This window comes from Ranitomeya variabilis, chromosome 4 (genome assembly GCF_051348905.1).
Source record: "Ranitomeya variabilis isolate aRanVar5 chromosome 4, aRanVar5.hap1, whole genome shotgun sequence".
In the NCBI taxonomy this organism is placed as follows: Eukaryota; Metazoa; Chordata; class Amphibia; order Anura; family Dendrobatidae; genus Ranitomeya; species Ranitomeya variabilis.
Window position 1 is genome coordinate 57523270 of NC_135235.1, and position 25648 is coordinate 57548917.

The 25648-nt window shown below is 43.9% G+C and overlaps 1 protein-coding gene across 2 annotated transcripts in view; it reads left to right on the forward strand.

The window, feature by feature from the left end:
• Positions 1–220: 220 nt before the first annotated feature.
• Positions 221–25648, forward strand: part of LOC143769738 (uncharacterized) — a 40346-nt gene continuing 14918 nt past the window's right edge. Inside the window, exon 1 of one of the 2 annotated variants that reach the window (XM_077258559.1) lies at positions 221–324. In XM_077258559.1, coding sequence (XP_077114674.1) covers positions 242–324 — 83 coding nt within the window. In that variant the 5' untranslated portion in view covers positions 221–241. Of the gene's footprint in view, positions 604–25648 lie in introns of both variants that reach the window. The other variant, XM_077258560.1, reaches the window with a different exon arrangement.

The following is a 25648-nucleotide window of genomic DNA, read 5'->3' on the forward strand; positions in this document are numbered from 1 at the left end:
GGTTCCCTTTAAGCTAAACACGTACAATATTTACGTACGCATGCGCAGTTGATACTCGTACTACCTCAGCGCAGTGGTTTGCTGACGAGAAACACGTACAATATTTATGTACGCATGCGCAGTTTATACTCGTACGGAGTGCAGTTGTTTACTTACGCTAAACACGTACTATATTTATATACGCATGCGTAGTCTATACTCGCACTATCCCTGCGCAGTGGTTCCCTTACGATAAGCACGTATGTGCGCATGCGTAGATGTAGCGCTTGACGTCACCGGAAGGCCTAGTTCTCTTTCCCCCCGTGCAGCGGCAGGTTGTGGCCGGTCAGTTCGCTCTCGCAGCTGTCGGTCGCCTGTATTATTTTTATCCCGCACCGTTTTTTCCCTGTATGACTGACAGCAGGAGGACAATTACCTCTCCTTTATAGCAGAGCCCGAGGAGTCCTGTGTGTGTCGTTAGGGAGCACTGCACAGTATCGGCGCTGGTTTATGCGCCTTGGCAGGACGTAACTATCGTCCATCGTCGCATCCGATATAAATCGGGAGAGAGGTTGAGTCGCGATCTTTTGTTACCATGGTGAAGAAGAACAGCATCCCGGATAGGTGAGTATGGCCGGTCCGCCATGACGTTACACATTGATCTGCTGGGTTGCTGGCTATAACTTACATTAAGTGGCCGATCTAGGAGCCTGTAGAACTACAGGTCTCAGCATGCGCTCTACCTGCTAAAGGGCAGAGCCATGACATAGGCCCCCACCTATAAGGTAGGTATCTGTGTGTGGAGGTAAGTATGGCCACGTGCACACGTGACGGCGATGTGGTCAGTATGGAGGACGAGCGCTCGGCTGACGGTCTGTGCGCCCCGGTGATCAGTGGCATCTAACCTCATCCAGGGCTCCCCTCTGCTACCTCTCATGTTATGGAGGTGCTTAAAGGGATATTTCTGGCATTAAAGGGTCTGTCCACGCATGGCTTGTGCTTTTACCATCCCATTTGGCTTCTCTCAGTTGAGGCAAAGTGGAAGAGACCCTAATTGTCACATGACCACAAGTATGGGGTGATGTGACCGTTCACTCACATCTGTAACACTGAAATCTCGACAACGTGCTTATACCTATCCGTATCCGCTTTAATGACCGGTTCACGCGTCCCTTAATCATCCACTTGAAACAGATCCAGTAAGCAAAAAAAAATAGCGCTTTCCATAGACTTCAATGTTTTAAAACAAAAATAAAAGATCCAGTTTCAATCTATTCTTTTTTTGTCCTGCTGAAATAACTTATTTCTACAGGATTTGTTTGAAACAGATGATTACTTCCCATGTGAATTTAGCCTAAATTATCCCTATATAAAGGATCAGTGGTGGTCTCAAAGGCCAGACCTCTACTGATCCGGAAGTTGTCACCTATTCTTTGGATTGATAACTTTTAATAGTGGAAATATCCCTTTTATTTAAAAAAAAAAAAAAAAAAAAATTTTTGTTCTGACCATAATGAAGAAATGTAAGGCATCATGCATTACAAGTCTAGATTGAATCCCTTTTACTATAGAAGAGCAGGCTTTCCCCTTAAATTGAAGCAAAATCACCAGAAAGTACAAAAACTTTTTCAGCAGGTCATGCACACGGGATAACTCTCGGCTGACTGTTTGGCTTTTAGCTGTCTTCCGATTTCCCATGAGATCTTCACTGAGCTTTCATTTGTTTTCAATGAGGGGAAAAAAAATTGTATAGCCGGCCATACACATTAGATGGTTGTCTGAAGAGCGATGCTTCGCTAATCGTTCAGTGACGGCCATCTCAGGTGACTCTCCCTTACACAGAAGTGCTCGTATGGCCAAGTGCTCCTGTGTACTACCAGCAAACGTCGTCCGGCGACAAATATATGCGACACTGGAATTCCAACTGTCCGATATTTCTCATACCTGATGAGATCTCCCCCCATATACATTAGTGGGTTCAGCTGACTCTCATCTCGGACAGCTGCTTAACTCTTATAGAAACCAGAGATTTGGCATGATGAAATCCAACATTACACAGGAGGCTGTAAGTTCGGGTTTAGGAGACCTTCGTTCACTCTGGACCTTACACATAAGACACTCGCGTGAAGCCGGCCTAAAGCACATTTGTCATGAAGCCCATTTAGATTGGCAAACAAGCATTCTCGCATGATCAAACAGCCCAGTGAATGAGAATAATGCTCGTTAGTACGGTTAATTAAATGATATTCTATGGGCAGGGAACGTTCGATCTAAACAGTCCAGTAAATCGCTGATCAGCTTGTTATAGTCTGTTGGCGGCCAGTTAATGACCTGCATGAGCCTGAGGAAAAGAGCCATTAGCCTATGGTGGTGGAGAAGGCACCCGACACTTTGCCCTGATTCTTGATGCCCAAACAGTGGATAATGTGAATTAGAGCCTGGCTGTACAGGTATGACTATAGCCAGAAGATCCATCTGTGAACCGTAGACTTGACCAGTCCAGCACCGTCCCCGGGTAGCTAGAGGCGATTGATGGGTCTCTCTATTGAAAAGACGTATCGATCATCTGTAGCAGCGCTGGGAAGAAGTGGCGCCGGTCTAGTCTATGGTCCCCGGATGGATCTATTTCCTGCAGTCGTGCCAGGCTCTGAGACATGTCGCCCTTGGTTTGAGCAGCTTGAATCGTCATAGTTTCTCTTAAGTTCCGAGTTCTCTGATCACCGCGACCACAGATTATCAGAACAGCTATTAGTTATCGGCCATATTGACCAAATCATCGCAGCATCTCTGGCAAGCTTGCCGTACAGGTTAGTATGGACTGAAACCCTATTCCCCAGCTTTTGATTACTTGATGCTCTGCAGATCCATGTGTAACCATGTAGACTGTGTCACATTTTATGGATTTTAAGCCAGTGATATCCCCATAAGTTGAGCTATGGGTAAGTGTCTGATCATTGCAGACACTTGCAGTATAGCGATACCTATCGGGGAGGAAGCGGATACCAACTGTATATTACTTACTGAATGTTGACAAGTCTCGTGAAGGTATGTAAATCATGCGTGGAAATGGGTTTTAGGTAAGTTTATATATTTTGTAGGGCTCATGTTTAAAGCCAATGGCTTTCGTTGTCCTAACAAACATGGCAGGCATCATCTATGGCCTCTAGGTATATTTCCACAGTTAAGGGGTGGCTCTGGACTAAACTTTGATCATGTATTTATAGGATAGGTCACAATTTGAGTTTGGTGAGGGATTTGCTCTGAGACACCTCCACCGATCAGCTGAAATCTGCTCCAGCATGGCCAGATGTAAGCAAACTACGGAGCAGTACACAGCAGCCCGGTAAACTGTATAGTGGCCGCTTCCAGTTAGATGGCAACGTACGGGGCTGCTGCGGTCTGCTCGGTGCGGTGCTTACATACGTCTTATGCTGGAGCATTTGTCTACTGATCCTAGGGGGTGTTGTTGAGCGTCAGATCATCACTAATCTCTGTTGATGACCTTGTTCATCATTAGTTTACAACCCCTTTATCTTTTTTTTTTTTTTTTTTTGGGGGGGGGGGGGGGGTTCTTTTCCACACATGGTGTATACTATCACTCTTAGTCCACTACTTCTGCTTCTTATGTTACTGTTGGCCAGTTGGCTTACTGTTACATTACATTTTTAGAACCTTTTTGTTACCATTTGTCCTCTAAGAATAAATCACTGCATTGTCGCAGTGAAGGCCAAACCCGGTTGGCAAGTTTGGATTGAGATATTGTCATGATTGTCGGCTTATAAATAGTGTAGTGTAGGATGATTTAGTGTACTCGTTGCCTTGATGAGCTTTTAATCTTGCGGCCTTCTTAATGAATATTCTTTAACATCTCGCGTTCATTGCATCTATTGAACAATAGCGCCGTCAATTGTAACTTCAAGCCTTTCTTTGTAATGGGCTGTCTGGTGCCCTGGAATACTAGACATTGCTATCTGGATATTTGAAGTGATGGAGTCAAGCGATCACCTTGGAGAGGACCTCATCTCTATGTGCCGAAACAAGAGAGCTGCTCCATTGAACCTACCGCGTACATTCGTTGGATAGCTGGCCATTTTTTTGGGAATGAATGCCACGTAACACCACGTCAGTAACAGCCGATCGTGGAGGGGAGAGGCAGACTCCACTTTTTAAGGATCCAATGAACTTGAGATAGCTGTTAGGCAAATTAGTGGTCAGCCGACAGCTACATCACCCGACTCCACCGTACGACTCATCGATGCTCGGCTTGGCTGAGAATATGGCTTATCTAGCGGGAAAACTAAAGGTTCAGGCGCCTCAATTCAAACATTCTGATCCTTCTGTCCCCTAACAGATGATGTCCATGCAAGAGACGAGTGATAAATTTGCAGCTAGCAGGTTGATATTCTGTGGCCTCTAGACAGGAGCCCTGCAAACTGCTTCCCGCCTGTTGGAATCTCCATCTTTCCTTTTGATTAGCTGGTCTGGCAGGACGACGTGTGCGTCATGATGCAACGATGACGTTTCGACAGGTCGTCTAATCGAGGATTCGGAGGTTCCAGCAGATAAGAGGCGGATTGCAAATTTCTTGTCTAGAGATCTTCGAATACTGACCTGACTTCACTCATTTCTTCACCATACACATCGTTCACCTTCCATCTGATCTGTACGGAGGAGGGCTTCACTCTTAAAGGGAATCTGTCACCCCCCCCGGGACGTATATGACCTATTAATATGGGCATACAGGTAATAGAAATGTTACTGGTCCTACCTGTATGACTCATATTAATGGTCATGTTGCTGAGAAATGTTATATTCTGTCTTTATATTAATGATTTCTTCCAGGCTCTGGAGCGTGTGGTGCCGGGAAGAAATCCCTGCCTCCTGTCTTCATTGTAATACTTACCCCCTCCCATCGGCATCAGTTACGGCCCCGGAATCCTGCGCCCTGCACTCCATCAGAAATCCATACCTCATCCTCCGTTTTATGGGCTCTGCATTCAGGGATCTTCTGCGCAGGCATCGGCGACTTCCATTCCGGTGTGCGCACTGTAGTGCAGCGGTAGCACCCTATGCAGTGATGAGGCAGTGACCCAGGAAAGTTCAAAGCAAAACGTCCCTTTAATGTTCAACTCACAGCACTACGCAGTACACAATATCCTCCAGATTGCAGCCAAAAAAACCACTCTAGTCCACCTCTGAGACCAGTTACTGTGGGCAACTGCACTGCTGTGTACGCTGTGGGTGCCAGGACTCTCAGCTCCCTTGGCTGTTTGGCTCCGCTTGCCTGTGTTGCCTTACACAGGTGGAGCTCTGCATAGCCTCCTGCTCTGCACTCCAGCAAACACCAGACTGACAATGAACCTGACACACCCAAACCCTATACTGCAGGGTTTTAACTGGAATCTGTGGCCTTCAGCCACATGGAAAACCCTGGCTGGGAATGAAACTGACTGCACCACTACCATCCTGTAGTCTTTTTCAAAACACACAAGCAGAGCAGGTTTTCCCAAAATCTACCTTGGACAAATAGCTTGTCCAAGACTCATACTTTTATTCTGCATTGCAATCACAGCTACGCCTGTGACTGCAATGCACTCCCATGGCCTCAATACGCCTTCGTGCTCATCCTGGGGGGGGGACATACAGCGACCCCTACATATAACACCGGCCACTGCGTCACAGCACTGATAAGGTGCTCGTCCCACTTCCTCCCTGCATAGTCATCGCCATGTACACATGGTTCCTATCGATGACTGTGCAGGGAGGAACAAGGGAGGGCATATTATCGGTGCGCACACCGGAGGTCACAGTGACTCACCGGTGTCTTTGCAGAAGATCCATGAATGCAGAGCCCACGGAAAGAAGGATGAGGTCTGTATATCTGAGGGATTGCAGGGCGCAGGATTCCGGGGCCATAGCTGACATACATGGGATGAGGGTAAGTATTACAATGAAGACAGGGCAGGGATTTCTTCCAGGCACCGCACACACCGGAGCCTGGAAGAAATCATTAGTATAAGGAAAGAATGTAACACTTCTCAGAATCAAGACCATTAATATGAGGCATAGAGGGAGGACCAGTGTAACATTTCTATTACCTCTATGCCCATATTAATAGGCCATATATATTCTGGAGGCTGACAGTCCCTTTAAGTTACTTTATAGTAAACCCATAGACGGCAATCAGTATCTTGAACCATAGGAATTATTGTTCTTCTCATTACTGTGGTTATGTCCAAAAACGTGTATGTCTGCTTCAGCTGTGTAAAATTCTTTTAAGGCTCTCATACACATTAGATGGCTGCTCAATGGTCACTTGTTCCTACAGCCATCTCCCCCGACCCCCCCATACACAGGAGCGCTCTGCAGCTTCAGATAACTTTGCATAGGTGGAAGAAGTGCTAGATTCTCATATAATCTGGGCTATTGGATGGTTATGGAAACGTATGTAACCAGTAATCAAAAAAGGAAAAGAACCACCAGAAAATACTTGTCTATTACATTCAAAGGAATTTAATTGCCGTTTTGTACTTTAGGTCAAATCACAGCCCCTCCCCCCACCCCCCAGTACATGTGACCTTTCCTTTCTGAAAGTTATGTGCAAGATTTCTATGTTATGGGAGCAAATTCCTCACCTTTTCTGGCTGGGAAAAAAAAAAAAAAAAGTTTGCAACTTTTTGCTCCTTCTTCACAAGTTGGGGTACATGCACACAATCCGGACTTGCTGTGGGTTGGACACTGCATCCTTGTGCAGCGTCAAACTCACAGCGTCCAGATGTTGCAGCATAGTGTGCACCCGGCCTTAAGGGTGACAGCCAACAGGATCACTATGACGCGAGAAGGTGGTGCAGTTATATCAGAAATCTACTGCCACTCAATAAGTGTTATTAGGAGACTTGCATTTTTCTTCAAGACTTCCTTGATAAAATGGCCCCTAGATCTCATTCACATTGCACTATGAATTTTTGTTCGGTGAGCTGTGGAATGCTGCCGAGCTGTGACCCCCATGTCTTTGGGAGGAGGAATCTGCACTGCCCTACCTCTTTTTTTCTGGTTTTCAGTTAAGCATTTCATAAAGAAAAGTAAACCACACTGTATATATTTTTTTTCTTTCTACTTGGATTTATATTGGGTGCAGATGTTAGGAGATCTTGACCTATGTTCCCTACATAAGGCGGAATCATTGTGTAAATTTGGCTTAAATGACCCATCCCTGGCTCTCTTGCCTACTTGGCTGCTGTTTTTGGTACCCCAACTAGTTCATCTGAGCTCAGTATAGGCCTTGGGACAGTGTATTTTACTGGCTTTGATGGTTTGTCATTTTTGCTGTTTGGTTTTGTGCAAGTGTCCATATTTTTTATTATTTTTTTATTCTGTCCTCTTTGTATTTTTCTTTGGCCCCTAGTTGTTTTATAATCTGTAGTTTTCTGTAAAATTAGGCTATGTTCTCATGTTGCATTTTTGCAGGGGTTTTTTATGCAAAATTTCAGCTGCGTTTCACAGTACCAGCAAAGTCTGAGATTTCAGAAACCTAATGCACGCAGCTTTTTATTTCCTGTATTGTCAGAAAGCTGTGTTTTTGCAAAATGCAGCATGTCACTGTTCAGCGTTTTTGCAGTTTAATTTGTTTTTCATTGAAAGCAATGGGTCGTGCAAAAATGCAGGTATCGGGGTTTGCTGCGTTTTTGGTACCAAACCTGATGACCAATATCACATCATATTTTTTTTTTTTTTTTATGCACAAACATCAGCATGCACAAGAGGCAAATGTACCAACAAAAATTAAGCAAAACCTGCTTTTTGTAAGCAGCTTAAACTTTGCATAAAAAAAAGCAGCAAAAACTCAACGTGTGAACATAGCCTTACGGTGGAGTTTTTCCTTCCCCTTTTCTACTGTTCCTTGCAGCATCACCCTATATGTACATTTACGGTGACAAACCTGTTCTACAGCCAGCCCTGCATCTTTCTTCCATATTTTTTTTTTTTTTTTCCCGTAAATATTTCTAGCCCTTAAGGAGACAGATTTCCACATATAGTTATAAATGCATGTTCACCTCTCCATTTGGTCTGCAAATCAAGAACTCTTGGCTCTCTAGTTAGGAAGGGTATGTCCTACGGTTATCAGATAGGGATGTTAACAGATGGACATGGCGTGCGTAGGATGTGCTCAGCCCTCGACCCACCTCATTTCCCACAATTTCTCGAGTACATTTCTGTCTTATCAGTGATCTTACAAACCATGTTACAAAAATCTACATAGTTTTGTTAATAAAATACTTATAAACTTCACTTGTGTGTGTTTTTGTTCTTGTATGGGACCTGTAAATCTGTCTTGGGGCGCAGTCGGAAGGCCGTATAAAACCGAAAACCGTGCTCGGACTGGCCGGCAGCTCTCCTGACCCATGTGTGACAGCTTTGTGTATTTCTATCCTGCTGTCACCCTCAGGTCAGAGAAACACGAACGGACGTATCACTTATGCTCTGCTAAGAGATGGAATATCCTTAGTATAAAAACATTTATTGGAACAGGTTAAAAGTCTACGCGTTTCGAGGTCACACAGGACCTCTTCATCAGGACAAACCTGATCTCCCCTTTTTCCTGACATCCCATTGTCATTGGATAAGACCCTATTGTGCTTTCTCTTTCCCAGTTTTTTTGTATTTCACACTCAGGTCAGGAGAGCCGCCGGCCAGTCCGAGCATTGAGTTCAGATTTTGGTTCAATAAATACTTCCTTCTGACTGCGCCCTTAAGGGCTGTTTCCAACTGAACAAACCTATATAGCAAGTAAAATGGCTTACTACTACTTATCAGTTCTATTGGGCACGGTTCCTGCTTCACGGCTAGGTGTCCCACTGACAGTTATGGCTAAAGGAGTGTGTGAAGCCTGCTGATTGCTTATTTCAGTAGCTAAGCCAGTCCCCTTCTCTACTATTTCCGAAGAGGGTGCTCATCAGAAAAAAAACTAATACCACAAAAAAAAATTATTCTTTATTAGAATTCATTAAAAAAAACAAAACGTGAAAAAACAAAAACCAGGCAGCTATTTCTAACTGACCTGCAAAGCACCATATATTGGGTAGGCCTAGTAGCCCCTGCCAGAGCCCTGCCTGTCAGTCCTGTCCCACCCTATCCTTATTCCTGGGACTGCTCAGCTGACACAATAACCTTTGTTACTATCAGTAGGCGCTTGGACCATCCGGGCTAATGTAGCCCAATTGGTGTTTTATATAGCCTGTGACCTAATTGGTGTGTGTTAGAGTAGGGATTTCCAGGGATATTAGGGGGAGCCGCCGCAGAGCGGGGGTGCCATTTGCGTCTGAGATAGGGTGCCAACCTCCGCTGACAGGAAGGGCTCTGGCAGGGGCTACTAGCCAATATATGGATATATGGTGCTTTGCAGGTCAGTTAGAAATAGCTGCCCGGTTTTTGTTTTTTCATGTCGTGTTTTTTTTTTTTTTTTTTTTTCAACTAATTCTAATAAAGAATAATTTTTTACTGGTATTAGTTTTTTCTGATGAGCACTTTCTATAACTAATCCTGTTTGAGTCAATAATTGATATTTGTGAAGAGGGTTAGCTTTAGCTATTGAAATATCAGCACCGTAGAGGCTGTCCTATGAGCACAGGACTGAAAGCGAGCTGACCGAAACCCAGTTAAGAGTGAGGATCCTAACTTAATAAACCTGTTAGTAAGTTCAATAACTTACTAATTAAATATTTAGAGGTCTTGAGACCCCCACTGATTCTGAAAGCTATAAGTCCATACTGTGAAAGAGCAGTGGTCGCACATGCTCACTAACTCAAGTAAAGTGCTCATCTAGGACTTTACTATTGATGGCCTATCAGTGCCCCCGCCGATCATCTATTCCTTGTGCCAGCTTCTGCCTCGACTGCTCAGTTACAAAGCTGCACAGTTCCATCAATGGAATAGTGGCCGCAACTTGGGTACCACTCCCTGTAGATGCGGATGTGCAGTACCCGGCTGCGCCCACTATACAGTTAACGGATCTGTGCTGTGCATCTCCATAACTGAGCAGTTGCAGCCACTGTGAACAGCTGAATGGTAGGGATACTGGGTGTCGCACTGCCACCCATCAGACATTGATGATATATCCTAAGGCCACGTTCAGTATTTTACATCAGTATGTGTAAGCCAAAACCAGGAGTGGGTGATAAATCCAGAAGTGGTGACGTGTTTCTATTCTACTTTTCCTCTGGTTGTTCCACTCCTGGTGTTGGCTTACAAATACTGATGTAAAATACTGAGCAATTACTGAAAATTGCGTAAGGACAGGCCATCAATGTTAATCTCTCGGACAGCCCCTTTAGCTGTGTACAGGTCATATAGAGCGGTAATGGAGCAGTATTGGCATATACTATTGCTAAATTTGCACATTGCCCCCCCGCTCTCATATTTGGAAGGGATCCTGGTGGTTAAATACTTATCGATCAGACATTAATCTCCTATTATGTGTATACAGTGGGTACGGAAAGTATTCAGACCCTTTAAATTTTTCACTTTGTTTCATTGCAGCCATTTTGGTAAATTCACAAAAGTTAACTTTTTTTTTCTCTAATGTACACTCTGCACCCCATGTTGACGGAGAAAATCAGAAATGTAGAATTTTTTTGCAAATTTATTAAAAAAGAAAAAAAAATGAAATATCACATGGTCATAAGTATTCATACCCTTTGGTCAGTATTGAGTAGAAGCCCCTTTTGAGCTAGTACAGCCATAAGTCTTCTTGGGAATGATGCAACAAGTTTTTCACACCTGGATTTGGGGATCCTCTGCCATTGTTCCTTGCAGATCCTCTCCAGTTCCATTAGATTGGATGATGAACGTTGGTGGACGCCATTTTCAGGTCTCTCCAGAGATGATCAATTGTGTTTAGGTCAGGGCTGTGGCTGGGCCAGTCAAGAATGGTCACAGAGTTGTTCTGAAGACATTCCTTTGTTATTTTAGCTGTGTGCTTAGGATCATTGTCTTGTCGGAAGGGGAACCTTCAGCGAAGTCTGAGGTCCAGAGTACCTGGAAGAGGTCTTCATCCAGAGGATATCTCTGTACTTGGCCGCATTTGTTTCCTTCAACCAGTCGTCCTGTCCCTGCAGCTGAAAAACACCCCCCATAGCATGATGCTGCCACCACCATGTTTCACTGTTGGGATTGAATTGGGCAGGTGATGAGCAGTGCCTGGTTTTCTCCACACAGTCCACTTAGAATTATCACCAAAAAGATCTATCTTCGTCTCATCAGACCAGAGAATCGTATTTCTCATAGTCTGGAAGGCCTTCATGTGTTTTTAGCACAGGCCCGACTGGAGGGCTGCAGTGATAGTTGACTTTGTGGAACTTTCTCCCATCTATGTTTTTTGGGGGATTTTTTTGTATGCGTGTCACCTATAGGGTGTGTTCACATGTCGGTTTTTCTGCGTATTATATGCCGGTTTGGATGAGTAAAATGTAGAGTTTTACAGTACTAGCATAATAAATGAGACTTCTGAAATTTCTTGCGTGCGCTGTTTTTTTTTTTTTTCTTTTCCCCCAATCGTGCTTTTTTTTTTATTTGTGGGGGGGGGGGGGCAAGATGCCCCATTTATTTTCTGTTTATTTGCAGTGTATGTATGTATGTGTGTGTGTATGTGTATATATATATATATATATATATATATATATATATATATATATATATATATATATATATATATATATATATATATATATATATATATATACAGTACCTACAAGTAGTATTCAACCCCCTGCAGATTTAGCAGGTTTACACATTTGGAATTAACTTGGCATTGTGACATTTGGACTGTAGATCAGCCTGGAAGTGTGAAATGCACTGCAGCAAAAAAGAATGTTATTTCTTTGTTTATTTTTTTTTTTTAAATTGTGAAAAGTTGTTTCAGAGGGTCATTTATTATTCAACCCCTTAACCCACCAGAATTCTGTTTGGTTCCCCTAAAGTATTAAGAAGTAGTTCAGGCACAAAGAACAATGAGCTTCACATGTATGGATTAATTATCTCTTTTTCCAGCCTTTTCTGACTATTTAAGACCCTCTCCAAACTTGTGAACAGCACTCATACATGGTCAACATGGGAAAGACAAAGGAGCATTCCAAGGCCATCAGAGACAAGATCGTGGAGGGTCACAAGGCTGGCAAGGGGTACAAAACCCTTTCCAAGGAGTTGGGCCTACCTGTCTCCACTGTTGGGAGCATCATCCGGAAGTGGAAGGCTTATGGAACTACTGTTAGCCTTCCACGGCCTGGACAGCCTTTGAAAGTTTCCTCCCGTGCCGAGGCCAGGCTTGTCCGAAGAGTCAAGGCTAACCCAAGGACAACAAGGAAGGAGCTCCGGGAAGATCTCATGGCAGTGGGGACATTGGTTTCAGTCAATACCATAAGTAACGTACTCCACCGCAATGGTCTCCGTTCCAGACGAGCCCGTAAGGTACCTTTACTTTCAAAGCGTCATGTCAAGGCTCATCTACAGTTTGCTCATGATCACTTGGAGGACTCTGAGACTGACTGGTTCAAGGTTCTCTGGTCTGATGAGACCAAGATCGAGATCTTTGGTGCCAACCACACACGTGACGTTTGGAGACTGGATGGCACTGCATACGACCCCAAGAATACCATCCCTACAGTCAAGCATGGTGGTGGCAGCATCATGCTGTGGGGCTGTTTCTCAGCCAAGGGGCCTGGCCATCTGGTCCGCATCCATGGGAAGATGGATAGCACGGCCTACCTGGAGATTTTGGCCAAGAACCTCTGCTCCTCCATCAAGGATCTTAAGATGGGTCGTCATTTCATCTTCCAACAAGACAACGACCCAAAGCACACAGCCAAGAAAACCAATGCCTGGTTCAAGAGGCAAAAAATCAAGGTGTTGCAGTGGCCTAGTCAGTCTCCTGACCTTAACCCATTTGAAAACTTGTGGAAGGAGCTCAAGATTAAAGTCCACATGAGACACCCAAAGAACCTAGATAACTTGGAGAAGATCTGCATGGAGGAGTGGGCCAAGATAACTCCAGAGACCTGTGCTGGCCTGATCAGGTCTTATAAAAGACGATTATTAGCTGTAATTGCAAACAAAGGTTATTCCACAAAATATTAAACCTAGGGGTTGAAGAATAATTTACCCAAACTTTTATGTTTAAAATTTATAAAAATTTAACTGAGCAACAAAACTTTTTGGTTTGTAAGATTTATGCATCTGTTAATAAATCCTGCTCTTGTTTGAAGTTTGAAGGCTCTAACTTATTTGCATCTTATTAAACCTGCTAAATCTGCAGGGGGTTGAATACTACTTGTAGGCACTGTGTGTGTATATATGTATATATATATATATATATATATATTCACAAAATTAGCATATCCAAAAGTCAATTTCATTTCTTCAATACAAAAAGTGAAGCTCATATATTATATAGTCATTCCAAACAGAGATCTATTTCAAGTGTTTATTAGTGATGAGCGAGTATACTCGTTGCTCGGGTTTTCCCAAGCACGCTTAGGTGACCTCTGAGTATTTATGACTGCTCAGATTGTTTTCATCGCGGCAGCTGAATGATTTACAGCTACTAGCCAGGCTGAGTACGTGTGGGGATTGCCTGGCTGCTAGGGAATCCCCACATGTAATCAAGCTGGCTAAAAGCTGTCAATCATTCAGCTGCCGGGATGAAAACTAAATCTCCGAGCACTAACAAATACTCGGAGGTCACCTAAGCAATGAGTACACTCACTCATTACTAGTGTTTACTTCTGTTAATGTTGATGATTATGGCTTGCAGCCAATGAAAACCCAAAAGTCATTATCTCAGTAAATTAGAATACTTTATATTACCAGCTTGAAAAATGATTTTAACCCCTTTCTGACCTCGGACGGGATAGTACATCCGAGGTCAGAAGCCCCTCTTTGATGCGGGCTCCGGCGGTGAGGCCGCATCAATGCCGGGACATGTCAGCTGTTCAAAACAGCTGACAAGTGCCCGCAATAGGCGCGGGCAGAATCGCGATCTGCCCGCGCCTATTAACTAGTTAAATGCCGCTGTCAAACGCAGACAGCGGCATTTAACTACCGCATCCGGCCGGGCGGCCGGAAATGACGGCATCGCAGACCCCGTCACATGATCGGGGGTCAGCGATGCTTCAGTATTGTAACCATAGAGGTCCTTGAGACCTCTATGGTTACAGATCCCCGGCAGCTGTGAGCGCCACCCTGTGGTCGGCGCTCACAGCACACCTGATTTTCTGCTACATAGCAGCGAGCAGCAGATCGCTGCTAAGTAGCAGAGCCGATCGTGCTGTGCCTGCTTCTAGCCTCCCATGGAGGCTATTGAAGCATGGCAAAAGTAAAAAAAAAAAAAAGTTAAAAAAAATGTGAAAAAAATATAAAAGTTTAAATCACCCCCCCTTTCGCCCCAATCAAAATAAATCAATAACAAAAAATCAAACCTACACATATTTGGTATCGCCGCGTTCAGAATCGCCCGATCTATCAATAAAAAAAAAAGCATTAACCTGATCGCTAAACAGCGTAGCGAGAAAAAAAATCGAAAATCCAGAATTACTTTATTTTGGTCGCCGCGACATTGCATTAAAATGCAATAACGGGCGATCAAAAGAAGGTATCTGCACCAAAATGCTATCATTCAAAACGCCAGCTCGGCACGCAAAAAATAAGCCCTCAACCGACCCCAGATCATGAAAAATGGAGACGCTATGTGTATCGGAAAATGGCACAAATTTTTTTTTTTTTTTAAGCAAAGTTTTGAATTTTTTTTACCACTTAGTTAAAAAATAACCTAGTCATGTTAGGTGTCTATGAACTCATACTGACCTGGAGAATCATAATAGCAGGTCAGTTTTAGCATTTAGTGAACCTAGCAAAAAAGCCAACCAAAAAACAAGTGTGGGACTGCACTTTTTTTGCAATTTCACTGCACTTGAATTTTTTTTCCCGTTTTCTAGTACACGACGTGCTAAAACCAATGATGTCGTTCAAAAGTACAACTCGACCCACAAAAAATAAGCCCTCACATGACCAAATTGACGGAAAAATAAAAAAGTTATGGCTCTGGGAAGGAGGGGAGCGAAAAACGAACACTGAAAAGCGAAAAATCCCAAGGTCATGAAGGGGTTAAAATCCGAAATGTTGGCCTACGGAAATGTATGTTCAGTAAATGCACTCAATACTTGGTTGGGGCTCCTTTTGCATCAATTACCACATCAATGCGGCGTGCCATGGAGGCGATCAGCCTGTGGCACTGCTGAGATGTTATGGAAGCCCAGGTTGCTTTGATAGCAGTCTTCAGCTCGTCTGCATTGTTTGGTTTGGTGTCTCTCATCTTCCTCTTGACGATACCCCATAGATTCTCTATGGGGTTATGTCATGCGAGTTTTCTAACCAATCAAGCACAGTGATATTGTTGTATTTAAACCAGGTATTGGTACTTTTGTCAGTGCGGTGAAATTGCAAAAAAAAGTGTAGTCCCACACTTCTTTTTTGTTTGGCTTTTTTGCTAGGTTCACTAAATGCTAATAGTGACCTGCAATTATGATTCTCCAGGTCATTACGAGTTCATAGACACCTAACATGACTAGGTTATTTTTTATCTAAGTGGTGAAAAAAATTCCAAACTTTGCTAAAAAAAAAAAAAAAAAATTGCGCCATTTTCCGATACCCGTAGCGTCTCCATTTTTCATGATCTGGGGTCGGTTGAGGGCTTATTTTTTGCGAGACGAGCTGGCGTTTTTAATGATACCACTTCGGTGCAGATACGTTCTTTTGATCGCCCGTTATTGCATTTTAATGCAATGTCACGGCGACCAAAAAAACAATTCTGGCGTTTCGATTTTTTTTTCTCGCTACGCTGTTTAGCGATCAGGTTAATGCTTTTTTTTATTGATAGATCGGGTGATTCTGAATGCGGCGATACCAAATATGTGTAGGTTTGATTTTTTTTTTATTGATTTATTTTGAATGGGGCGAAAGGGGGGTGATTTTAAACTTTTTTATATTTTTTTTATTTTTTTTTTCACTTTTTTTTTTTTTAATACTTTTGCCATGCTTCAATAGCCTCCATAGGAGGCTAGAAGCTGGCACAACGCGATCGGCTCTACTACATAGCAGCAATCTGATGTTCGCTGCTATGTAGCTGAAATGCAGGTGTGCTGTGAGTTACGACCACAGGGTGGCGCTCACACCCGGGGATACCGGGGATCTGTAACCATAGAGGTCTCAAGGACCTCTATGGTTACTATACAGAAGCATCGCTGACCCCCGATCATGTGACGGGGGTCGGCAATGCGCTCATTTCCGTCCGGAAGCGCCGGTTAAATGCCACTGTCAGCGTTTGACAGCGGCATTTAACTAGTTAATAGGCGCGGGCGGATCGCGATTCTGCCCGCGCCTATTGCGGGCACATGTGAGCTGTTCAAAACAGCTGACATGTCCCGGCTTTGATGCGGGCTCATTTCCGGAGCCCTGCATCAAATCGTGGGTTCTGACCTCGGACGTACTATCCTGTCCGAGGTCAGAAAGGTGTTAAATGCTTAGAAAGTCTTTGCAAGTGTGTTTTGTTAATTCTAATTTACTGTGATAATGACTTTTGGGTTTTCATTGGCTGTAAGCCATAATCATCAACATTAACAGAAATAAACACTTGAAATAGACCACTCTGTTTGTAATGAGTTTCACTTTTTGTATTGAAGAACTGAAATAAATTAAATTTTTGATATTCTAATTTTGTGAGGTGTAATAAATAATATACACTGCTCAAAAAAATAAAGGGAACATTTAAACAATATAATTCCCAAGTAAATCAAAATTCTGTGAAATTAAACTCTCCACTTAGGAAGCAACACTGATTGACAATCAATCTCACATGCTGTTGTGCAAATGGAACAGACAACAGATGGAAATTATTGGCAATTATCAAGACACACTCAATAAACTAGTGGTTCTGCAGGTGGGGTCCACAGACCACATCTCAGTACCAATGCTTTCTGGCTGATGTTTTGGTCACTTTTGAATGTTGGTTGTGCTTTCACACTCGTGGTAGCATGAGATGGACTCTACAACCCACACAAGTGCAGCTCATCCAGGATGGCACATCAATGCGAGCTGTGGCAAAAGATTTGCTGTCTGTCAGCGTAGTGTCCTGAGGCTGGAGGCGCTACCAGGAGACAGGCCAGTACACCAGGAGATGTGGAGGGGGCCGTAGGAGGGCAACAACCCAGCAGCAGGACCGCTACATCAGCCTTTGTGCAATGAGAAGCACTGCCAGAGCCCTGCAAAATGACCTCCAGCAGGCCACAAATGTGCATGTGTCTGCACAAACGGTTAGAAACTGACTCCATGAGGATGGTGTGAGTGCCTGACGTCCACAGATGGGGGTTGTGCTCACAGTCCAACACCGTGCAGGACGCTTGGCATTTGCCACAGAACACTAGGATTGCCAGATTCGCCACTGGTGCCCTTTGCTCTTCACAGATGAAAGCAGGTTCACACTGAGCACATGTGACAGACGTGACAGAGTCTGGAGACGCTGTGGAGAGAGATCTGCTGCCTGCAACATCCTTCAGCATGAGAGGTTTGGCAGTGGGTCAGTAATAGTGTGCTGTTGCATTTCTTTGGAGGGCCGCACAGCCCTCCATGTGCTCACCAGAGGTAGTCTGATTGCCATTAGGTACCGACGTGAGATCCTCAGACCCCTTGAGACCATATGCTGGTGCAGTTGGCCCTGGGTTCCTCCTAATGCAGGACAATGCCAGACCTCATGTGGCTGGAGGTGTGTGTCAGCAGTTCCTGCAAGATGAAGGCATTGAAGCTATGGACTGGTCCGCCCATTCCCCAGACTTGAATCCGATTGAACACATCTGGGACATCATGTCTCGCACCATCCACCAACGTCACGTTGCACCACAGACTGTGCAGGAGTTGGTGGATGCTTTAGTCCAGGTCTGGGAGGAGATCCCTCAGGAGACCATCCGCCGCCTCATCAGGAGCATGCCCAGGCATTGTAGGGAGATCATACAGGCACGTGGAGGCCACACACAATACTGAGCATCTTTTCCTTGTCATGAATCATTTTCACTGAAGTTGGATCAGCCTGTAACTTCATTTTCCACTTTGATCTTGAGCATCATTCCATCTTCAGACCTCCGTGGGTTATTTGTTGTGATTTTCGTTGATCATTTTTAGGTTTTATTGTTCAACACTTTCCACTATGTAATGAATAAAGATTTACAACTGGAATATTTAATTCAGTAATATCTAGGATGTGGGATTTTAAGCAAAGTTTTAGAATCTGGTGATGGCCATAAGGAAAGGAACCATCTTCTTATTCTTCATTCTTTCATTCTCCTATGTGTATACACTGGGCAGTAACCTGGAGCAGAGCAGGGGGATATCTATTCAGTAGTGATGAGCGAGTATACTCTTTGCTCTGGTTTTCCCAAGCACACTTGGGTGATCTCCGAGTATTTGTAAGTTTCTCAGAGATTAAGTTTTCGTCACCTCAGCTGAATGATTTACGGCTGCTAGACAGGCTGAACACATGTGGGAATTCCCTAGCAACCAGGCAACCCCCACATGTACTCAGCCTGGCTAGTAGCCGTAAATCACTCAGCTGAGGTGACGAAAACTTAATCTCCTAACACTAACAAATACTCGGAGATCACCCGAGAGTGCTAGGGATAACCAGAGCAAAGAGTATACTTGCTCATCACTACTAGTCAGTTCTCCTATGCTCCCCGGTCATCTTTGCAAGCTATATTTTTCTCTGACATGTCGCAGCTTTTTAGAGAAAGACATAGTTGCATGTAAAAGTTTGGACACCCCTGGTGAAAATTACTGTTATTGTGAACAGTTATGAAAGTTGAAGATGAAATGACTCTAAAAGGCTTAAAGTTAAAGATGACACATTTTCTTTTGTTTTTTTTAGGGGGCAAAAAAATAAAATATATAAAAAATGATTTCCATCTTTTACATTTTAAAAGTTACAAAAAGTAAAACTGGTCAATGCAATAGTTTGGGCACCCTTGGAGGTTTGTGTTCTCAGATAACTTTGACCAAGGTTTCAGATATTAATTAGCCTGGTAGGGTTATGGCTTCTTCACTATCGTCAAGAAATTCCAGGTGATGCAAATTTCCTAGCTTTATAAAAACCCCGCCTCCTCTAACCTTGTGCCAAAAATCATCAGCCATGGGTTCTTCTGAGCAGTCGCCTAGCACTCTGAAAATGGTGGAAGACCACAAAGCAGGAGAAGACTATAAGAAGATGGCAAAGCGGTTTCAAGTTGCCTTTTCATCAGTTCAAAATGTAATAAAGTTAACAGGAACACTGGAGGCCAAGATAAGGTCTGGAAGACCAAGCAAAATTTCAATGAGATCTCTTGGTAGGATTGCTAAAGACATAAATCAGAAACTCTGCTTGACTACAAAAGACCTTAAGAAAGATTTAGCAGACTCTTGACACCTGCACAAATATGGCCTTCATGGAAGAGTCATCAGAAGAAAACCTCATGCGTCCTCACCTTAAACTTCAGTGTTAGAAGTATGCAAAAGAACATCTAAACAAGCTTGATGCATTTTGGAAATAAGTCCTGTGGATCGATGAGGTTAAAATAGAACTCTTTGGCCACAATGATTAAAGATATGTGTGGAGAAAAAAGGGCACAGAATTTCAGGAAAAGAACATCTCGTCAACCATTAATCGTAGGGGTAGATCAATCCTGCTTTGGAGTTGTGTTGCATCCAAAAATTGTGTTTAGTGGTAATAGCTTTGGCCCTTTAAGAAAGTGGGCCTGAAGCCAGGGTCTCTGTGGCTTCATTGTGTTGACAGCTGTGAGAATTCCGGTCTCTAAATTGGGAGATCCATATGTGTGTGTGGGAGACTAGAGGTTTGCAGGGTCTAAATGGGGGTAACGTTTTTCGGAGTGGAAAGTGAGAAGCCAAGCCTGGCATGTCGGAGTAAAGAGACCTCTAGGATTTGTAAATTGTTCCTTCAGAAAAGGAAGAGGACTAGAACTCTAGTGCCACCTATTGGAAGCAGCGATCCTAAAAGTCAAGCCTGTCCAGTATGAAGGAGGGGCTCAGATTAAGGGGTTATGCAGATGTTGGAGATTTTTCTTGAATTTTTTCCGTGAGTGTTTGAGATCAGATTTTTATCAGTGTTTAGTCAGTGTCAGGTTTCCCTGGTTTTTGTTATATGCAAAAAAAATAAAAAAGTTTTCTCAAGCTTCTTCTAGGGAACGATCAGTGAAAAACCGACCACTATAGGATGGCATCAATGTGCTTTCCAAGTATTTCACAGACCCATAAACTTAGAGCAAAAATTATAGTTTACATTTTTATTTTATTGTTTGCAGACACTTGACATATGAACAGACCCATAGTATATGATCCATTTTTAAAAATACAGCTAGAAAAGGTACATGAAACACGTGTCTGAATCAGACCTAAAAGTGCATGTAAACTGTGATTATTGGGAATGAGCTCGTAGGAACGCTCGTTTCACAATGTTAAAGTGAAAACAAGCTGCCAAACACCCAAATGAGTAAGCAAGACACTCGTCTGTCTGGAGAAATTATTTTTAAAAAGGCTTAAAAAACAATCATCATTCTCAGCAGCAAATCATTGTGTAAGCTACTAGTGCTGCCGAGAACAAGGCAGCCTACGTGCACTGAACTGTGTATTAGAGATCATTCAGTGTGCATCATCTGCCTATGTGAAAAGGCTATTAGACCTCGTCAAACCATTAGAGTAGCCTAAATGGATCTTACATTTTAGGCAGCTGATTCATCTTCTTCCACATTGAGCCTTTACAAGCAGTATTGTCCTCTTGCAGAATAAGCCTTTTAGAAACAGCTGCATCTTCCTCCTTTTATCTATGCTGCATAATTCAATAGTATTAATTACGAAAATTGTGAATCGACTCTTCAAAATTATTGTGCTCACTCTGATTAAATTAAAGTACGGCCGACTTCACATTTCTAAAGCTACTTTCACACTAGCGTCGTACGACGCACGTCGCAATGCAACGCGACGACGTACCGACACATACTGTGCCAAAAAAACACAACGGGGGCAGCGGATGCAGTTTTTCAACGCATCCACTGCCCCATTGTGATGTCCGGGGGGGCGGAGTTACGGTGCGCATGCGCGGTCGGAAAAGGCGGACACGACGCACCAAAAACATTACATATAACGTTTTTTTGTGCCGACGGTCCAACGCAACACGACGCATCCGTCGCACGACTGATGCAACGTGTGGCAATGCGTCGTTAATGCAAGTCTATGGAGAGAAAAAGGCATCCTGCAAGCAATTTTGCAGGATGCGTTTTTTTTCCAAAATGACGCATTGCGACGTGCGTCGTACGCCGCTAGTGTGAAAGCAGCCTAAGGGTACCGTCACACAGTGCAATTTTCATCGCTACGACGGCACGATCCGTTACGTCGCAGCGTCGTATGATTATCGCTCCAGCGTCGTAGACTGCGGTCACACTGTGCAATCACGGCGCTGGAGCGATGCCGAAGTCCCTGGGTAACCAGGGTAAACATCGGGTTACTAAGCGCAGGGCCGCGCTTAGTAACCCGATGTTTACCCTGGTTACCAGCGTAAACGTAAAAAAAACAAACACTACATACTCACATTCCGGTGTCTGTCCTCCGGCGTTCTGCTTCTCTGCACTGTGTAAGCACAGCGGCCGGAGAGCAGAGCGGTGACGTCACCGCTGTGCTCGCTTTCCGGCCGGCAGGCGCTCACAGTGCAGAGAAGCTGAGACGCCGGAGGACAGACACCGGAATGTAAGTATGTACTGTTTGTTTTTTTTACGTTTACGCTGGTAACCAGGGTAAGCATCGGGTTACTAAGCGCGGCCCTGCGCTTAGTTACCCGATGTTTACCCTGGTTACAAGCGAACACATCGCTGGATCGGTGTCACACACAACGATCCAGCGATGTCAGCGGATGATCAAGCGACGAAAGAAAGTTCCAAACGATCTGCTACGACGTACGATTCTCAGCGTGATGTCTGATCGCAGTAGCGTGTCAGACACAGCGATATCGTAACGATATCGCTAGAACGTCACGAATCGTGCCGTCGTAGCGATGAAAATGGCACTGTGTGACGGTACCCTAAGTCTCATGCCTTACTTAGTGCAGTGTTTGGGGGAGGATAAAAGCCACTGACCTTAACTGAAATGTTATGCATGTAGTGTTGTATGTAACATCTGCCTGTAGTCGTTTTGTACTTAAAGGGAAGGTACTGCGTATGTAGATAATTTAATAAATCAATGTATTGTAGCATAACATGCAGTTATAGCCAAGTTTTGATTGCATTTGAAACATTTTGTGTGTTATGAGTTTAAAGAAGGCACTGGAGGCTGACATCTTGCTTTTACAGTAGCAGCACGACACTTTGTGTCATAATACGGCACCCCATGGTCATAGGAGATAACAGATGGACTTAAGGTACCGTCACACTCAGCGACGCTGCAGCAATATAGACAACGAGCCGATCGCTGGAGCGTCGCTGTAGAGACGTCAAACACAGCAGCTCCAGAACGATGCAGGAGCGATCCAGTGACATAACGGCAATTCACTTATCGTTCTCGCTGGTTGTTAGCTCCATGTAAAACATTGCTGGCGTCGTTACTTTTGATGTCAAACATGACGATACACTCCGACCTGACAACAAAATAAAGTTCTGGACTTCTAGCTCCGACCAGCGATATCACAGCAGGATCCAGATCGCTGCTGCGTGTCAAACACAACGAGATCGCTATCCAGGACGCTGCATCGTCACGGATTGTTGTCGTTCTCTTTGCAAAGTTGCTGAGTGTGACGGTACCTTTAGACACTATCTATTGTAATAGAACCCTCACTGCTGTGAACTGGGCACGCCTCCGTGGGCTGCACAATTCACAGTAGTGGGAGTGTTCTGCCATATTCATGGAGCCCTCGGATCTGCTTCTAACATAAGCAGTACTGCTTCCAGCAAAACAGATCCTAGATTGAATGCTGAGAGGAGTAAAATGCAGGAGAAAAGAAGGGGCAGAATAGCAGAGACATCAAGAGGAACAGTGTACCATTGGCATTATTGGAACAGGAGCTGTCAGCTGGAGCTGTTATTTATCTCTTCCTAAGATAAGATAAGGAGCTGCAGGTCTGCAGTGAATGGCCAGACATTGTGGAGGGGGATGAGAGAATCATGTACTCTGGGTGAGAGAGACTGATGAGGGAAAGAGAGACAGTAACTGCTGGTGATAGTAGGTTACAGGGCAGTCACACCCAAAATGGTGCTGCCCTGTGATGCTACTCTTCATTCTGCCCCAGGAATACTAGACTACCCAAAAGGGTAGGTGCTGTCAGCAGTTAATGCCCAAATTTTCCAGCTAACCGTAAAGCTGCTAAGTCTTACTATTGCTGCTTGAGGTCTAAAATGGAAAATGCTCCCCCTAGTGGAAATTATATATATATATATATATATATATATATATATATATATATATATATATATATATATATATATATATATATATATATATATACGTAGGAAAATATATAATATTTTTCATATAGAATTGTTTGCAAACATTGCGTTAATACATTTTAATGACTATTTTAAGCTTAATTTCACAAAAAAAAGCTATAAGAAAACTGGGGGCACCTTCCCTTTAAAAACTTATAGGCAAAATGATGAGAAATTCATATTAGAGGGGTTTGTGTACTATTCGGACCACACCTTCAATATTGTAATTCCCAGTGTAAAATAAAAGTAATGGATAACTCCCACACCAGTGCCATCCCAGTGATGTCAGCGCCGAATGTCACGGCACTTGCGTGGCGCTGGGCCACGTGAGAACTGCAGCCAATCAGCAGCCACTAATAGGCTGCTGCACTCACACATCCCTCAGGCAAAACTTGGGATTTGTGAGAACTGCAGCCGCTGATTGGTTGCAGCTCTCACGTGGCCGTGAGCCCAGCGCTGACATTGCAGGTACGGGAGGTGAGCATCTGTGGTTTTTATTTGAAATTTTACAGTAAGGAGTACGGCTTTTAATAAGGTTTATTTCAAATACTGGACAACCCCTTTTAAGCGTACTGTAAGGGTATGTTTCCACGTTCAGTTTTGCTTCAGGCTTTGGTCAGGATTTTATGCAGGTAAAATCCTGACCAAAACTGCACCTGAGGTCACTGGCAGGTCACCTGCGGTGTACCTGCGTGTTTTGCTCATAGTAGCAACATGCTGCGTTTCGAAAAAACGCACCACGCATGCGTTTTCGCGGCAAAAACGCATGCGTTTTTTAACGCATCGTGGAGTCTGGATTTCATGAAATCCCCTCCACTATGCTGTAACATCTGGACGCTGCGTTTTTGACGCTGCGGAAAAACGCAGCGTCAAAAACGCAGCGTTTCCTGAACGTGGAAACATACCCTATGGGTCGATTCAGATGTCAGTGATTTTTCTCGCACACAAAAAAGGTCCAAGTTTCATCAGTCTTTGGGTAGGATCAGATGAACATATTTTCAGTGAAAAACCAGACAGCACAAGGACCAATGTAATCAATGGGGAAGTGCAGATCAGGGATCTTTTTCACAGACCAAATGTGAGTGTAATAATAAAAATTTGCAGCATGTACTAGTTTCCTCCCTGTGTCAGATGAGAATCGCCAATTCAAGTCTGTGGTTGACCAAAAAAATAGGATGCTAAACATATAGCATCTGTTTTTGTTATGGAAACATTGCAATTCTTTAACATAGAAATCTGTAAATGGTTTTGTAAATTATTAAAAACGGCTGTTGTAAAAACACAGATTGCATATGTACTGTACATGTTAGACAAGTAAGAAAAAAATAGTACAAATTTTCTGGTTGAAACTCTAATGATTTTTTTTTTTTTTTAGTCATTATTTAGTGACAATCATAGTCAAAAGTACAAATAAACAATAAGGGTATGTTTCCACGTTCAGGATTGCTTCAGGATTTGGTCAGGATTTTATGCAGGCAAAAATCCTGACCAAATCTGCACCTGAGGTCACTGGCAGGTCACCTGCGTTGTCCTTGAGTTTTTTCTGCAATGTAAGGACATGCTGCGTTCTTAAAAGACGCGCCGCATGTGAGTTTTCTCGGGTGTGCCGCATGCGTCTTTTACTGCATAGTGGAGACAGGATTTCATGAAATCCCCTCCACTATGCTGTAACATCTGGACGCTGCGTTTTTTATGCATGCTGCTCAATGCTGCGTCAAAAACGCAGTGTTTCCTGAACGTGGACACATACCCTAAGGGTATGACTCCACGATCAGGATGGCCGGCGGTATCGCCGCAGCGGCGAAGCCGCTCAGCGCTTAGCCCCGCCCCCTTAATGGGACGCGATCATGCCGGATGTGTTAACTCTTCACATCCGGGATGATCGCTCTGTCCCATAGGGCCCTGTGATATGCCTTGCGGGGACGCTGCGTCCCCGCAAGGTGTACGGGCATGCTGCGATCTGAAAAGACGCGCAGCATGTCCGTAGTCGCAGGGCCGCCGCGTGCGGGTTTCCACGCATAGTGGAGACGGGATTTCATCAAATCCCCTCCACTATGCTGGAACATCTGGACGCTGCTTGTTTGACGCTGCAGCACTGCGCAGCGTCAAACAAGCAG